The 18693-nt window shown below is 37.1% G+C and overlaps 1 protein-coding gene across 16 annotated transcripts in view; it reads left to right on the forward strand.

The window, feature by feature from the left end:
* ANKS1B (ankyrin repeat and sterile alpha motif domain containing 1B) overlaps positions 1-18693 on the forward strand; it is a 1105044-nt gene that overhangs the window by 409997 nt on the left and 676354 nt on the right. For all 16 annotated transcript variants that reach the window (XM_027592180.1, XM_027592182.1, XM_027592181.1 and 13 more), the window contains one exon: positions 8692-8857. In XM_027592180.1, coding sequence (XP_027447981.1) covers positions 8692-8857 — 166 coding nt within the window. The remainder of the gene's footprint in view (positions 1-8691; positions 8858-18693) is intronic.

Consider the following 18693-nt stretch of genomic DNA (forward strand, 5'->3'; position numbering starts at 1 on the left):
AACGTCTTAAAACTCATCTAAGTCAAATCACCATCTTCTATTCTTAGGAGATGCCTTGTGTTGATCAGACTAGGTTTAAAGACTTCCAGTGGCTTAGAACCTGCTACCTTCTAGGCAGCCAATTTCATCATACTGCAAAGCTCTAATTGTTAGAAAGCTCATTCTGAGCTGAAATTTGTCTCCTTGTTACCATCTCTCCATCTACGCTCTTTCTACCCTCCTAGCCATAGAGAATAATTCTAATCACTCTTCTACTTTTCAAATACTTGTGATAAATGTTTCCCTATACCTTTTCCTCTTTTATCTTTTCTCACATGACATGAGTTTGATACTCAAACTTTTCTTACCCATGTCCGGAGGAAACAGTCCATTTCATCTTTGCACCTTTTCTAATGGAGGCCTCAGTACCAGGTTGAGGGGACTAGGTATGGTCTCACTGCAGGATTGGTTAAGCTGCTTCCATTTCTCCCATGTGGTTAAGAATAGAGCTATGTGTTTGTTTGTTTGTTTTTAAGATTTTATTTATTTATTTGACAGAGAGAGCACAAGTAGGCAGAGAGGCAGGCAGAGGGAGAGGGGGAAGCAGGCTCTCTGCTGATCAGGGAGCCCAATGCGGGGCTCAATCCCAGGACCCCAGGATCATGACCTGAGATGAAGGCAGCCGCTTAGCCAACTGAGTCACCCAGGCGCCCCGAATAGAGCTATGTTAAGAGGGATGTTCACAAAGATACTCTAGTAATCTAGAAAAGCCTATAAGGCAGCCTTATTTCTGATAGAGTCACATCATTGCTACATTTGAGAAAAAATTGTGCCCATACCCTGGGCTCCTGGTTGTTGCCAAGGTTCTTTGTAAGTCAGAAGGCCAAGTATCCTTTGGTCCTTTCGATGAATAAAATCTTGTACCACCTTACAAGGATGGTCAACATGATACAGTTAGCCTATCTTTTATGTGATTACTAAACAGGATAATTCCCAATTCTAATTAGCACAGAAGGGAGAGCTGTCACATTTGGTAGTCTAAATATCATACTTGTATTGAATCAGCCAATGTTACACTATGTTTTTAGTATATTACACTGTCACTCATACTGTCAGCTGTACTCCTAATTCTTTTTTCATGGTATTGCTAATCTATATACCCTCATGCTGAATTTTTATAACTAATTTCTGTGCTAAACCATAGGGCCTCATATTTAATCACTAATAAAGTTTGAATTGTTAGATTTAGCCTACCACTGGTGATTTTAAACTTTCATAGGAGCATAGGGTAAACAACATATGAAAGCATGTTATGTAGATGTCTTATTACTTCTGTTTGTTTTTCTTTGGGGGGCCTATGTCCTATTAATTTATTCAATGCTCTTAGTATGCATCTTTTTGAAGAAGTATTGTTTTGTCCACACATTGCACAATTAACTATAGCAGGTAGGATGAAGCTGACTAACTAAGTCTAAGCATCAAAGCCAGACATTCCCTCAGGAGCCATGAAGTTAGGCATTTAGGGCCTTAGGGTCCTGTTCAGGATTCAGGGACAGGACATCATTAGGACATTATCTCTCCTCAGAAGAGAACTGGCAAAGACCAAGACAGAGAATGCAGTCGTAGGTATATTGTTGTTGTTATTTTATTTATTTATTTGACAGAGAGACAGAGAGAGCCAGAGAGCACAAGCAGGGGGAGTGGCAGAGGGAGGAGAAGCAGGCTCCCTGCTGAGCAGGGAGCCCAAGGCGGGGCTAGATCCCAGGACCCTGGGATCATGACCTGAGCTGAAGACAGTAGCTTAACTGACTGAGCCACCCAGGTGCCCAGTATGTTACTATTATTAAAATATCAAGAACAGAAACAAGTCTGGGATCCATTAGCCGGGCATCTGAATAAAGGTAGAGGCTAAATATCAAGAAAAAAAAGCAAAGACTGCTAACCAAATTGGAGCACAGTTTTGCTAGACTAGCTACAATGAAGCCTTGAAGGTGAGTCACAAATTGTTGGGCCAGTTCTTTTAATCCCTCTGGTCCATTACAAGGATTTATCATCAAAAGTATGTTGGCAATTAACCTGTATACCAAAATCCAGGTTTCCCACCATAAGCAAGAGGGCTTGCAAAGGTTAGGAAGTTGGCAGTGTTATATACTACCCGATAATGTATGGAGATTTTTCTTACCTTAATTCTGACAATGAAGATCTTGTCATAGTCCCTTTATATAGTGATACAATAGTATAAACACTGGATTAGCTGTCACAAGATCTCAGTGGGAGTCCTGAAACTTCCATTAACCAGATACTTAATATTGGACAAGTCACTGAAGAATTCTAAGCCTTAGTTTCTGGATGGAGATAATAATAACATTGATAGGCTGTTTGTGAGGGCTAAAAAAGAATCATCAGGGTAAATGAAATACTATTCACTTTGCAGACTATAAAACACCTCACAAGGATAAGTTGTTCTTCCTACAGTGATTTGAATCTGCTAGTTTTTGAATGACATTTTTCTCAGACTTCATTCATTTGACAAGTATTTATTAAGTGCATACTATATTTAAAAAGATAGTCATGGTCCTTGCCTCTGTGGCTCTTGAATTCTAGTGGAGGATGCAGGCCTAAAAATACTAACTGAAATACTATTTTATGTATTTATTTTTAGCATATATTGATAGAGTCCTACTATGAACATGGCACTTTGCTAGGTGCTAGACAAGCATGTCTTTAGAAATTAACTGGATTTATCTTATAGATTAATGGGATTATGTTTAACCTCTGGTTTATTCTTTCTGATCTTGATGGACATCTGGGCTGGATCATTAATGCATCTAATGAAATCACTCAATATAGAAACTCTGAGATATCATGAGAGACCATGTTAAATGTTTAAAAAGAATCATCTACTATGACTAGAAACTTTTGATTCTTTCTCAAAATTATGATGAAAATAAATGAGTTGATTTTTACATGACTTACTCTTAGTAACCTCATGCTAGTATTTGAAAGTGAATTAGTTGGGAGAAGAGTAGGAGTGGAGGCAAAGAGACTAGTTACAAAGTTGTTCTAATAGTTCAAGTGAGCTACAGTGGTGACCTGGACTAGGGTGGTAGCAGGAGTGGAGAGAAATGAATGTGTTTGAAGTATAATTCAATGATGAAGTAAGGGACTTGGAGATTGACTGCATATGGCGTTGAGGAAAAATGAGAATCTTTTTAAAAATAAACATGAGGTTAATCATGAATGCTTTGACAGAGATGAACATGAGGAGAGACTTATCCTACCAGATAGTAAAATTAATTTTAAGGTTTTAGTAAGCAAAACAGTGTGATTCTGGTACCAGAATAGATTGACATATGGAACCAATTAGAAAGTCCAGAAACAGATTCAATTAAATGTAAGCATATGGTATATACCTGTTGTCACCGGAATTGTTTCTTTTTTTTAAATTTAAATTCAATTAATTAACCTATAGTGTATTATTAGTTTCAGAGGTAGAGTTTAGTGATTTATCAGTTGCATATAACACCCAGGGCTCATTACATCAAGTGCCCTCCTTAATGCCCATCACCCAGTTAGTTACCCTCACCCTCACCCACCTCCCCTACAGCAACCCTCAGTTTGTTTCCTATTGTTAAGAGCCTCTTATTGTTTACCTCCCTCTCTGATTTTGTCTCATTTTATTTTTCCCTCCCTTGTCCTATGATCCTCTGTCTTGTTTCTAAATTCCATATATCAGTGAGATCATATGATAGTTGTCTTTCTCTGATTGACTTATTTTGCTTAGCATAATACCCTCTAGTTCTATCCACATGGTTGCAAATAGTAAGATTTCATCTTTTTGGTGGCTGAGTAATATTCCATTGTGTATGTATATATACACACACACACACACACACACACACCACATTTTCTTTATCCATTCATCTGTCAATGGACATCTAGGCTCTTTCCATATTTTGGCCATTATGGACATTGCTGCTATAAACATTGGGGTGTAGGTGCCCCTTCAGATCACTATGTTTGTATCCTTTGGGCAAATACCTAGTAGTGCAATTGCTGGATTGTAGGGTAGCTCTATTTTTAACTTTTTGAGGAACCTCCATACTGCTTTCCAGAGTGATACAGGAAAAGCATTTGACAAAATACAGCATCCTTTCTTGATTAAAACTCTCCACAGTGTAGGGATAGAAGGAACATACTTCAATATCATAAAAGCCATATATGAAAAGCCCACAGCAAATACCATTCTCAATGGGGAAGAACTGAGAGCTTTCCCCTAAGGTCAGGAACACAACAAGGATGTCTACTCTCACCACTGTTGTTCAACATAGTACTAGAAGTCCTAGCCTCAGCAATCAGACAACAAAGAGAGATAAAAGGCATCCAAATCGGCAAAGAAGAGGTCAAACTTTCACTCTCCACAGATGGACTCCACCCCAAAATTGCTAGAACTCGTACAGGAATTCAGCAATGTGGCAGGATATAAAATCAATGCACAGAAATCAGTTGCATTTCTATACACTAACAATGAGATGAAAGAGAAATTAAGGAATCGATCCCATTTACAATTGCACCAAAAATCGTGATACCTAGGAATAAACCTAACCAAAGAGGTAAAGGATCTGTACTCTGAAAACTATAGAACACGTATGAAAGAAATTGAGGAGGATACAAAGAAATGGAAAAACATTCCATGCTCATGGATTGGAAGAACAAATATTGTTAAAATGTCTGTGTTACCCAAAGCAATATACACGTTCAATGCAATCCCTATCAAAATACCAGGAATTCTATTTCAAAAGAAATAGTTGAACATGTAAACAATGGTACATGCACAAGAATATTCCCTTAAAAGGAAAACATTGAAATTTCAATATGATTGGATTAACTAAATAAATCAGGACCATGTGTATATTGAGACTTAACCTTAGATTTATCATGTAGACACATATTTGTAATTGAAACTTGTTTACAATGCATTATTAGAAGCAAATCTATATCAGATTATAAATCATTACATATAATACATATACATATTTATATATAATATCTTCATATAGGATTTATAGAAAAATCTCTTCATCCCACTTTGCGTGGGAAAATCCTCCTCAAGATTTCTATAGAAGCTACGGGATATCCAGTCTTGGTTCTCATGATCACCTCTTGCTGCAAACTCCTATATCTGTAGAACTTTTTATTTCATTCATTTTTCTCACTTTGTGTCTATTCTTGACTCTCTGCCCCATGTCTACTAGGATAAGTTACATACCCTGGTTACTTGTACCAGGGTACTGACATGTTCAGAAATGTTACTAGCAAATTGTTCTTAATAACACAATACCTAGGAAATGTTTAAAAGTCCATTGTCAGGAGAATCTGTAAGTGAATTATTGTACACCTATAAAGTGAACTCCTATACCACACTGAAAATAAATGAAACTCAGAAACATAATAGTGTTTGAAAAAACCATAGAAGAGCAATAATATTTTGTACTATTCTTATGAAATTCAAAAGCATATAGTATGAAACAATTCTTTATTGATAGTTACATATATAGTTAAATTTCAATAACAATCCAAGGAATTATAAACATGAAGTTCAGAACAGGAGTTAGCCCCGGTTAGGGACGGAGGGAGAGGGACTGGAAAGGGGGACACAGGTGGGAAGGGGTGGGTTTCAATGGTAATGTTCTAAACTGAGTAGTGCACATGCACAGATTCATTTTACTATTTTATTCTACCACCATATCCATCCTCTTTTGAGGGATACTAGTCAGATATTTTGTTAAGTGTACCTTTTTTTTTTTTGACAATATGAAATAGTTGAATAAGAAAGCACTGTTTTGCTATCTTTGTTTCACCATCTTCCCTTGGGGCTCTCACCTTCGATAAGGAAACCGTGTACTATAGACTTCAATTAGAAGTAATGGCACTTTCTTCGGAAGCAGAAGAGGGTGCACGTCACTGTTGTTTAAAATATTTTTTTTCTTTCTTTCCTTTGCACACCCCCGCATGTCCACACACACATACAGAGGGAAGCAGTCTGAGAGGATATACACCAAAATGTTACTATTAATTATCTGAGCATGCTGCATTTTCATGTGATTTTTTTCTCTTTCTTTATATTTTCTAATATTTCTGTAATAAACAATATACTTCATTTTTAAGGGACAGCAAAGTAATTCATCCTGTGTGGTTAAATTTCAGAGTATTTTTTTCAAGGCCATTAAGTCTTTGTATTTCTTAACAAACAGACTACAATTTCAATCTAACCAAATCCAGGAAGAATGGGTTGTTCTGATTAACAGGTTGTTCTGACTTTAGGATGAACTAGGGTTTAAACTAGAGACTTTTTTTATGACTCTTTATAATCTTATTTTCATAATCTCAGGTTTTTCACTTTTGATATGCAAAACAGAAAGCAATAACATTAAACAATAATAATAACCAAACTAAAAAGCAAAGTATTTATATCTGAACAAGGAATAATAATTTCCCTAGCTCGTAGTTAGAATTTGTTAAAAAGGACATTAGAGAATATTCAGTTGATCAATAAGTATTTATTGAACACCTACTATGTGGTAGGACTTGTACTAGATTCTGGGTACAGAGTGGTGATCAAGACAAATTCCAGCCTTCATGGAATTTACAGTCATCTGATATATTCACTTTACAATATGTGGGTTTTTTTTAAAGAGTTATTTACTTACTTATTTGAGAGAGTTAGAGAGAGATCATGAGCAGGGGTGGGGGGGAGGGGAGTGTGTAGAGGGAGAGTCAGGCTCCCTGCTGAGCAGGGAGCCCAATGATGGACTTGATTCCAGGACCCAAGGATCATGACCTGAGCCTAAAGCAGACGCTTAACTGACTGAGCCACCCAGGCGCCCCTACAATGTGTTTTATACATAATTTTATCAATAGATCATTCTACTGAAAGATTTCCAGTAATGTGGAGTTTCCTCTGTTGCTTTATAGTGTATTTTTCAGCTACTGTTAAATTACTGCATTTTTATTTAAAAGGTAACCAATATTATTAATTCATAGAACATTGTTTTTTTTTTTATTGATTCAAATTTGCCCCTTTTGACTTATAAACATTGGTTGTTGTTCTGCCTTTAAGAACTTCGGAATAAATCTACCACAGCAGCTTTTCCCCTTTCTCTGCTTTGTGGGATAGCTCTTTAGAGATAGCTGTTCAAATATGTTGAGAAAACTATTATGCTGCTGTAAGGCTTCTCCAGGATTGAACACTGCAGGTCCTTTCATCATTTCATCTGTGACATGGTTTTAAATCATACACCATCTTGATTGCTTTCCTCCAGATGCTTTCTACTTTGTCACCCTTTGTTGTTAAAAATAAATTACTCCCAATTTCCTGCTTTCAATAGGATAGAGTGAACATAATTGACTCTCTGATGTGTGAGGGTCTGGTATGGTCTGAAAGCAATTACACTGACCTTGAATACTTACTCTACAGTACTGTAAATATCACTATAGAAAAAATAGGAGCTTATACTAAATCTTTACTAACACTTGGATATATCTTGGAAGATTTTTTGAAAATGAATTTATTTTTTTATTTATCTTTTTCTTTTGATAGTTAATTATGCTTTGTAAAGGTAAAAAAATCAAAAAGCATGATTAATTGTGAAATTCATTATGCAGATATCTGTTTTCTTCTCTAGTAAACTGTGGTCTTTCTGAGGGCAAGGGTTATATCTTATTAGTTTTTACAAATCTCTATCACTTAGCGTAGTCCTAAGTATATATGACAGATGCCCAATAAATATTTGTTGACAAATTAATACCTTGTATAAGAAATTAAGTTTTGTGAAATGAAATGAATTCCTACTTTTAGAATACATCACAGAATCAGTAGTATAGAATTGGACCTTAGTTTTATCCCAACCTGAAAAGAGAAACTTTAGTATATTAGTTAGCAGTATTCACAAAGAAAAAATACTAGTGTGTTATATGGGAATACTTTTACTTCTAAATGACAAAAAAGCTTATTAGCAATGGCTCAAACAATATAAGAACGTTTGTACTTAAGAAGCCTGGAGTAACTAACTAGTCCTGGGGCTCTTTCCGTAACTCAGTGATATCATCAATGTCCCAGGCTCTTTTTATCTTTCTGTTGCATTCTTAGCCTGTTATCTTTTTGATCTTAAGCTTATTGCCTTATGGTCACATCATGCCTGTCCGACCTCCAGACATCTAAACTGCATCCAGAGAGAGGAAACTGAGGATGGCCAAGCTCTACAAGATCCCCATTGCATGTCTTTCCTCTGGGGAAAAAATATTTTCCCAGAAGTCTCCCTTTCATCCAACTGCCCAAAATTGAGTTATATGGCTCTGGCTATCTCTAGGAAGCAGGCAAGGGAGTAGAGTCTTGGGAATGATTAGTTAAGCAACCGTTTATGCCACAACTAGAAAATTGCTGTATACTACAAAAAGAGATCATGACAAGAGATCATGAACTTTACTATGTCAGTGATAAATTCAGGGGAACCGAACTGTCAGGACCCTTCTAGAAAGATCACTGATGATATTGGGGTACATGATGGCATAACTTATTCAAACAGATGAATCAGCACCTCTTAATCACTTTTGGAAGAACTGATGAATCTGATTATCTTTTCTAGTTTTTATAAATCAAACAAGCTGTGTCTTTATCACAAAGCTATTTTTATTTTTTCTCCTTCCTTTCAGGAGTCCTATCCAAAGAAGAGGAATTACACTATGGAAATTGTACCATCTGCTTCTCTGGATACATTTCCTTCAGAAAATGAGAACTTTCTATGTGATCTCACGGACATAGCTGTTACAAAAAAACCATGCTCCTTAGAAATTGCAAGGGCCCCTTCTCCAAGAACTGGTAATATTTCTTTAAAAAATTTTAAAATATATTTTAGAACTGGTAATATCTCTTACTCACAATTGGACCAATTCAATTTTCATGCTTGTATATGTGAAGATGTATCATTAATATTTTGATTTTCCACAATATTTTAACATTAAAGTACCCCAATATAGTCAAACTAATCTTTTATTTTATTTTATTTTATTTTACTTTATTTTGCATTTTAGAGTGAGTCCAGGTAGGTCAGAGTTTTTGGTATAATGTCTCTTAACTTCCTGACAAGAGCTCTCAAGGAGTGGTACTATCTTGGTGAAGGTACTTTGAAACCTTGCAATAGTGAAAAACCTCTAGGTCAGACACAAAGCTTGGGGTCCTTTAGAACTTAATAGCAAATTTATTAGCAAGAGTCTTTTAATATACTTTTCTGCATCCTGTTTTCAGGTTACTGAAATGTACTCAGGTATTTTGTATATTTTATATGTTTTATGGTATTTTCAGATCCATTATTTTATTTATCTGCATTATAAATTAGTGCATGAGGCAAGTAAATATTATGCCCATTTTACTGATAAGGAAAGTGGAGCTAAATGTCTTATTTAAGATCAGTTCATGAGGGGGCCTTTCTTAAATATGAATGTTTGACTATCATCATATCTGCTTTCTGTTCAGCATTGCATCTAAGAAAGAATGCAGGCTATTAACATGAAATCTAATGATGGAGGAACGTTTCAAGTGGGTGGTCAACATATTCAGTGCTACAAAGGAGTTGTAAGAGAAACTCGAAAGAAAGGCATTTTAGGTTTGACAATCTAATTGCTGCTTAATTTTGGAAAAGTAAGTTTTAGTAGCAATGAGATAAAACCAGATTTCTGGAAGTTAATAGTGAGATACTAGAAAATGGGAGTGGAGAGTACAGATTACCCATTCAAGAAGATTAGAAGAGTTATGATAGTAACATGAGAAGAAAGAGGTTCAAGGGAGAATTAGCTAGTTTATTTTAGGTTAAGTAAGACTTGGCCAAGTTTAGAGGTTAGAGGAATTTGCTGGTGGAGACTAAGAGATTAAAGATAAAAAATAAGAAGAAAGAATAAAATGGGTAAAGAAGACTGAGCTAGTCTAAGAAAACACAGACATTGTTTCCCCCAGAAAGAGGAGAAGATTGAGCATGGTTATGAATATAGAGAAATTCTGAAATATGTATTTCCAAATGGATTATATTTCTGGGTTAAGATAAAAAGTCAGTGGATGCAAAGAAGGGGCAGATCTTGAGAAGGGTTAAGGTAAAATTCAGAAATGCCATTTTAGATAATAAGCTGAGAAATTCTATAGAAGTGGACAACTAGGTTTTTGAGCAGCCTTGAGGTTAGGCTGTTGTATGAATCATAAGCATGCAGAAGGAAAATTTTTAGGATGAGGTAAGACCATAATAAAGAAAACAGTTAAAATTTATTGAGCATTTACTAAGTGCCAGACACTGTTAAGGTAATAATATCATTATTACCATTTGACAGATGAAAAAACTGTGACACTGAAATATTAGGTAACTTCCCACAGTTCTATGTTAATAAGGGGTAGACTTGCACTTGGATTGTCTGCTCTGTACTCTTAAATTCTCTGTTATACGGAAATATATTGGGGAATGAAGTATAGTTGAAATCGTGAACCACATAGTGAAATTCTCAAGAAATGTGGAGGTATGACTGGAAGTCTGCATATGGTAGCAATAAAACCAGAAAAAGAATGTTATAATAGGATAGCATAATCTTTGGAAAAGCAGCAGATTTTGGATAAAGACAGAATAGTGGGTGATCAGAAGCAGTCACGGAAAGTGAAGACAGTGCTGGTCCCAAACTATGATAAGAATGAAAACTCTTCCATAGGAGACATAACCAGGAAATACTGCAGAAGTCGGGGGAAAGCTCAGCTAGTATAGGAAAATGGAAGGCACACATGAATGAAAATGTAAAAGCACTTTAATTAGGACATAGAGAGTAGGGGTGTATTGGGGGTAGTGAAGGGGGAATGAAAGAGTCAAAGAAGACACGGATTTATTTATTAAACAATCAAAAACTAATGGAGTTCCTTCATGTGCCAAGCAGTGTTCTGTATGCTGAGGATACAGGGATAAAAAAGACATGCACCCAGGTAACAAGGCTGATTAGGCTTCTCCTGCTGAAAATAAATAAATATTCTGGCTAAAAATACAGGAAAGGAAACCTGAAAAATACTAAAAAGGTGACAAGAAAATTATATAAATTGAATAACATTTAAATTAGGAACCTTTTGGGGGTCAATAGGTTAGTAAGATATAATCAGGCTAAAACACTGGTGAGGGTGGGAAACCAGTGGATTTCTAAAGCCACTTTTGTCCTGAGGGAATTTTCTGAACCTGCTGTTGAACTCTGGTGCTTAAGGCCTCATAAACCTCAAGGTTTTTGTAGAGAAGAAAATCTCTGTGTCTGTCCAGCACGGAGACTTTCATAGGAAATTCTTCCTCCATAGAGCTGGAACTCCAGGGGCTACCCTTTACAGTAATCAGAAATAATTCTGCCCCCTAACCCTCACCCCAAGGAAAGGTGATTTGTCATGAGAAGAACAAGGAGAGAAATTCCTGAGGTGTTATTACCACAAATCGGTCCTCAAATTTCTATCACCTAAATGGTATAAAAAATGTCAACCCATGAGTTTAGTTTAAATACCCTCAGACTTCAAGCAGAAGCAAATGTAATCTCTCTAGAGAGGAATATTCCCTTTTTCCAGGTCCCAAATAATTTCTATAAATACTTTTCTGATTAAAATTAGCAGTGTACAATAATTAAGTCTATATGGAAAGAAACCCTGAAACCAGAACCACAGAAACAAGAAAGAACAGATCCACACATGAAAAGACTTCAAATATTGGAGTTGTCAAATGCAGGCTAGAAAATGACCATGCTATTACAAACACACACTTACACCTGGAGAAAAACTACCTCAAATTTAAAACTCATTGGATAAGTATAACAGCAGATTAGATTCAGCTGAAGAGAGCTTTAGTGAGCTGGAAATTAGGGCAGAAGAAGTTTTACAGACGTGGCACAGAGAGAGATGAAAAATACGAAAGCAAAGCTAAGAGACTTGGAGGATACACTGAGAAATTCTAACTTGTCTATTTAAAGCTTCAGAAAGAGAGGAGAGAGAGAATGAGGCAAAAGTAATATATTTGAAGAGCTAATTTTCCAAAAGGAACAGGCTTGTTCTTGCACTCACATGGAGATGGACAAGTGAATAGTTAATTTCAAGAGTATAATAAGTGTTAAGGCAGTGTTATACAAAGTGCTTTGGGAATAGAAAAAAGGAACATTTAACTTCACCTGGGAGCTTGGGAAAGACTTCATGAAGGAGACGAGGTCTGTGTCCATTATCTATTGTTATTTAACAAGCCACCCCAAAACTTACTTAGAGGAACATCAGTCATTTAGTTTGTTCACAAATCTACAAGTTTGGCAGAGTTCATTTGACAGGGATAGCCTGTCTGTGCCACATGGTATGAGCTGAGGCTGCTCAACTAAGGGAGAAAGGACCCATTTTCAAGATGGCCCACTACATGGCTGGCAAGTTGGTGATAGCTTACAGATTGGCTGGGTTTATGGGCTGGGGACCATTTTTCCTCTCCGTGGACTGCTTGGGTTTCCTTATGACACACTGGCTAGATTCTGAGAGCAAGCATCTGAAAAGGACCAGGTGGAAGCCATACCATTTTTATTATCTAGCCTTCAAAGTCACAGACCATCACTTCTACTACAGCTCCATATCTACTCAGACTTAAGGGGAGAGAACATGAACCCCACTTCCTAATGGAAGGAATGTCAAAGTTACTTTGTAATAAGAAGATATATGTTGGGAGATACCTTTGTTGTCAGTTTTAGAAAATACAGTTTTCCACCAACTTTCCTTTGGGCACAATAATTTATATTCTTTGCCTATGCAAATTATACTCGTTTATACCTTCAGGACTTCCCATCATCAGCTTATTACAGCATGAGCTCCAAGTCTAGGTTCAGGTGTGCCTGAATCTTCCTGGTGTAATTCTGTTGATGCAGGATCTTGACTGCTTTTGCTCTTGGCATTGATGACCTATGAATTAAACAAGTTATCAGTCTCCTCTCCTACACACCCAACATATAATGGTGAATCAGACATAGGAGAACCACAACTGACACGCTCATCTAAACACAGGGAAAACAAGGCACATGGTGATCACTAGTCTGTGGCAATTCTGAATCTAACCAGGCACAGTTCCTTGATTAAGACCCAGTCTTATGGCATAGGAATTGTTCTCTGTGGCACTTGGTTCCTCTGTCTGAATCATTATTTTCCATAAAAAGCAGCCTGTGTTTATAGCTGAGTATCTTTCTTACTTGCTTTTTGTCTGTTAAAGATTAGGGATCAAAAGAGCTCTTTTCATTTTATATTGCTGTTCCTTCCAGTTCAGGCTGATATAATTTCTTTTAAAACTTTGTGGACTTGGGGCACGTGGGTGGCTCAGTCGTTGGGTGTCTGCCTTCAGCTCAGGTCATGATTCCAGGGTCCTAGGGTCAAGCCCCACATTGGGCTCTCTGCTCAGCGGGAAGCCTGCTTCTCCTTCTCCCACTCCCCTGGCTTGCGTTCCCTCTCTCACTGTCTCTGTCAAAATAAATAAATACAATCTTTAAAACAAAAACAAAAACAAAAAAAAAACTTTGTGGACTTGTTGTGTTCCAGTTTATATTCCACTTCATTAGACAAAAGCTTATCTCCAGATAAGCTCCTTCTCTGCTTTGGGCTCCTTATGAGACTTCTCTGAGATAATGTCCTTGAGATTCTTAGAAACTCTATAGTTGAACAGGGAACATCTGTGAGTCAGGCCCTTAAAAATGCTTAGAGGGTCTTTTGTCTGGCTTAAAGATTCTATACAGCACCACCCGAGAGATTTCTTAGGCCTTAACAAATGATGTTGTACCCTACCCAGATTTGGTCATTGGCCTTCTTAATTTGAAAATTGTTTGCCAATTGGAACACCTGGAAATAATAAACCAGTTTTGTTTTTGTACCCAGAAATTCCTGGCTCCTTTGTATTTATTTGGTAGGTCATTCTTCAATTCTCGCTTGGCTTTTGCATGTTATCACAGGCAGCCGGACAAAGCTGGGTTGCTCTTTAAATACTCTTCCTGGAAACATCCTTAGATCATAGAGTTCATTTGGTTCATTTTCTATTTTCCATGTTACTGCAGATGTCAATGTTGCCAAACTTTCCATTACTACAACACAAATGATGCTTTGCTTTTAGCTTCTGATTATATTTGCTCTCCTTTAAGCCTTTACCAACAGCTTTCTCATAGTTCTGTGGGCTTCCAAGAGTCTTCTCTTTGGCCCTTATGGCTTTTGCAGTCACTCACTTGGAGACCCTTCCAGCTTCTGTCTGTTGCCCAGTCACAAAGTTCATGCCACATGTTTTAGATTTTTGTTATGGCAATACCCCATTTCCAAATATCAGAATCTATTCTGGTCATTGATGGATGCATAACAAACTACCTCAATACTTAGTGAGTTAAAAAAATAGTCATTTATTTTGTTTATAAATCTGTAATTTGGGGAGAGCTCTGTAGGGAACAGCTTCTTTCTGTCTCAAGTGATATCAGCTGGAACAGCTTCAAGGGGGGCTAAAAGATCCATTCTCAATATTGATTCTTACTCATATGGCTGGTATGGCCTACTTAGACTTCCTCATGGTAAGTGATGGTGTTCCAAGAGCAAACATCCTAGGAGAAGTGAGGCAGAAGCTGTATTGCTTTTTATAACTTAACTCAGAAGGCAACATCACTTCTGTGGTAGTCAAGAGCCTACCATTATTTAAGTAAAGGGGCTTTAATCACTTCTCCCCCTTATAGGAAAGGTTACTAAAGTCATGTTGTAAGAAGATATTCTTGTAGCCTCTCTTGGAAAATACAAACTCCCATAATACCTGAATTGTTTATTGCTGTTATTCTTTTTCAAGTGGGATAAGAGTTAATTTGCATGGATATATGATTTTCCCTGATTGTGTTCAATCATCTGGATTCCATATAAAAGAAGCCAGTTTTCTCCGTTGACCTAGGCTTAATTCATGATGATTGGTAGTCTGCACTTTTGACCATGATTGTGAATTCTAGGGGTGAGGGAGTCCAGAACATAATTGGAAGAATTTTTCTTTTTAATGATATGGATAGGGATGAATACAAGTCAGAGCAGTTTCTGTTCTAATTCTAGAAGGCACTTTATCAAGTGAACCTCACAGAAATCCCCTCCATAATCAACCTAGCAGGTGGAAGAGAATATCAGCATCACTGTTTGTCTTCTGTCTGGATGAGGATGAGGTCTGTGTCATTTTCCTTTGTTGATTCTATTAACCCATAGATTTTGCAAGGATCCAGTTACTTCCCAGTCTCACTCTGCTATGCCTGGTCCCTTGTGACTCCTGCCTAGCTTTGCCTTTTCTTCTCAGGGCCAACTAACTAAGCTGATGAACTCAAGGAAGTTACTGCCCTCTGTTGAGGCTACTGATGTTTTCCATTTGTTACCAAGTCCTTTACTGACTAAACATAGGAATTCCGGATGTGGAGACATCTCTTGATGTACATGAGTCTTTTAGAGGCTCTCAGATCAAACTGGGTGGGTAGTTACCCTACAGTTCCTCATCCAGTCAATAAAAACTTATTGGGTACTTATGGTGTTTTAGGCATTGTGCTAAATGTGTAGCAATGTGTAGAAACAGTGTAAGTCCTGATATTTAGAAGCTTAGAATGTGTTAAAATTAAGGGTAATAAGTGCAATGAGAGAGGTGAGCATAAGGTGTTCCAGGAGGGTAGAAAGGAGGGATTGAGTAAAAGCTTACTGGATGGGGTGCTGCCTGATCTGAGCCTCAAAGAAGGAGAATTAGATGCATGAATGGGAGGTGTATGGTGTGTGGATGAATGAGAGGTGTGTGCAGGGATCCAGAGGCATAGAAGAACATAAGTTATTCAGAGACTATGACCAACTTACCATGGTTAAAGCATAGAATGCTACTAAGGAAAAATGCATAAAAGAACAAGAGGTGACATGCAGAAGTTTGGATTTCACCTGACAACAGAAGTGAATCATTGACAGACTTCAAGCAGGGACATGATGTGATAGGTTTTTGTTTTAGAAGAGTCTCTCTGGAAGCAATATGGAGAATAGATTGGACAGAGATGAGGCTTGAGACAGGACAATTAATCAGGAGATCAGTGTTCAGTCCCAGCAAAAAAAAAAAAAAAAAATGATGGTGGCCAGTACAAAGGCAATACCAGCAAAGACGTCCTCCACCAAGTTTACAGATGCAACTCCCCTGCACCCTTCTCTTGCCTGTACCTCCCAGCAAAGAGAGGAAGGGGTAACAAAGAGGAGAGGTATAAAGGAGTGGAGGTATCCCTTCTCCCTTTGAAAATTCTGCTATTTAGGAAATAAGTAGACAAGGAAACTAAATGGTTATATTTTAGAGAATGCATTTTATACTTTTCGGTTAACTGTGCTAGATTAACATCACTTAGGTTTACAGACAAAATGAGGATTTCTACACACACAGGAATTGCATTCTGAAGCTTTCCTGGAGAGATTGAGAGAGGTGATAGAGGGATGACTTGGTCTTTACAGGGATTGTTACGTGTTGAATTGTGCTCCACCCCCTTCTTTTTTGGACTTTTAATCACTAGTATATCAGAATGTGACCTTACTTGGAGAATTTGGAGATAGAGTCTATAGAGGTAATCAAGTTAAAACGAGGTCATTAGGTGGGCCCTAATCCAGTGTGACTGGTGTCCTTATAAGAAGGGGGAAATTTAAACATAGAGATATGGAAAGAGGGAGGATGATGTGAAGAGACACAGGAAGATAATGGCCATCCACAAGCCAGAAAGACCCAGAATAGATCCTTCCCTCATGGCCCACAGAAGAAACCAAACTTAATTTCAGATTTCCAGCCTCCAGACTGTGAGACAATACATTTCTGTTGTTTAGGACACCCAGGTAGTATTGCTTTGTTACAACAGCCCTAAGGAGTGATTGCAGGGACCGTCACTGAGTCTACAGATTCAATCATAGAAGGGAGGGGGAATGAGGATCCTGGGCCACTAAGGGCAGACCTTGCCTGTCTTGCTCATTTCAGAGGCTAAGCACTTGAGGGGCTTGGTTGTGACTGGCAGTGTCATTCATGGATATAGAATATGCATTTTCACATAAAATCACAGTTAAGTATGCATATTATAGTTCCCTGTCTGTGGTCTTTCCTATTTATTAACTAGTTAAGCCAGTACAAAGTAGATCTCATCCTGAAACAAATTCTGTCATATTCACTGGTTTAATTTAAATATGAAAGCAACTTATTAGTAAACCTATATTCAACAAGATTTTACAGTTCAACCAGAAAGTAAGTGATACTCTTTGCAAGGAGCATTTTACTAATCCCTCAATGACTACAGATTTCATATGGAATAAAGAATGCTCTAGTACTAGCCTCATTAAATAAAGATCAGCAGAAGTCCAGTACTTGCTTGGTAAATTCACTAAGACTCATGCTTATGCAGTCAGTATTGATTCATGTTTGTTTCCCTTACTGCATCAAGCAAAGGATCTTACATAGTTGTAGTGGGGACTCAGTTGCATAAATGAATGAATAATTAAGTGAGTGAATGAATGAATGACTACTACCTGTAAGAGAAAATGGCTGTAATGGCAAAAAAAAGCCCTATGAAATAGTCAGATGCAATCAAAGGTAATGTTTTCTTATCTTTCATTTAATTTTAACCTTCACAGGGGAATTTTTCCATTTTATGGTAACTAGGCAACCTGTTATTTTGAATCACTTAGTGCAGGCTTTGCACACTATGGATGCTCAATAAATCCATTTTGATTAATGAGCAATTTATAACAATACCAGTGAAGATTGTTTGCAATCCCTGATGGAAGAGAATAGATGATCTCTGATAAAAAAAACACAGTCAGTATTTTCCTGCCAAGATAGTGTGGGTCTTGCTCACCTCTATTCAATTTGCTAACATGCTTACTGGACTGTGGTCAACCTGAAATGAGAATGTCCTCTGGTGAATAATCCTCCACAACCCATGACACCTCTCCCAACATCCTGAAATAGGTAGTAGTGTGAAGGTGAGTCTGTAACTTATTTATACCAAAATATTTTTTGAAATAGTGGAGCTTCCTTAATTCTAATGCCAAAATTTTGAAATTAAAATAATTCAGACTGGACTAGGGCTAATGTTTATCTTTGCTAAGCAAGTGGGTAGTGTCAACATGATTTCTGTGGGTATGTTTAACTCATTTAAGAGAGCAAACTATTTTTAAGCCCCTTGGAAGCATTCTTTTACATACAAATACTGGCCTTGCTGATAAGAACCTTTTTTTTATCAAACAGCAATTATTTATTTGGCATTTGCTCTGTGTTCAGTGCTGTCTTAGCCATTTATTAAAGTAGTAAATTGTAAATTTGTGACCCAGTTTTGGTTTATAGATCTCAGTTGGCTCAAATTGGTGGAAGTTAGCTATATTTGGGAAACAGCATTCTAAACAAAAAGAAAATTATACTTTTTCCATCAAATCAATTTTACCTGTACTGTGTATGAATAACATGAACTGTAGAATAATAAAATATCTAAAAATATAATAAATTCTTATGAAGTGATGATGAATATAATAAATTCTTATGAAGGGGTATAGGCTTTCTATGATGTCATTTATGGTATCCTATAGAACAATGTCAGAATATGTATAACAAGGAGGTAAACGTTCATATAATCATGCTCACCAGGGTGCCTTGGTGT

Source organism: Zalophus californianus, chromosome 9, assembly GCF_009762305.2.
Source record: "Zalophus californianus isolate mZalCal1 chromosome 9, mZalCal1.pri.v2, whole genome shotgun sequence".
Classification (NCBI taxonomy): Eukaryota; Metazoa; Chordata; class Mammalia; order Carnivora; family Otariidae; genus Zalophus; species Zalophus californianus.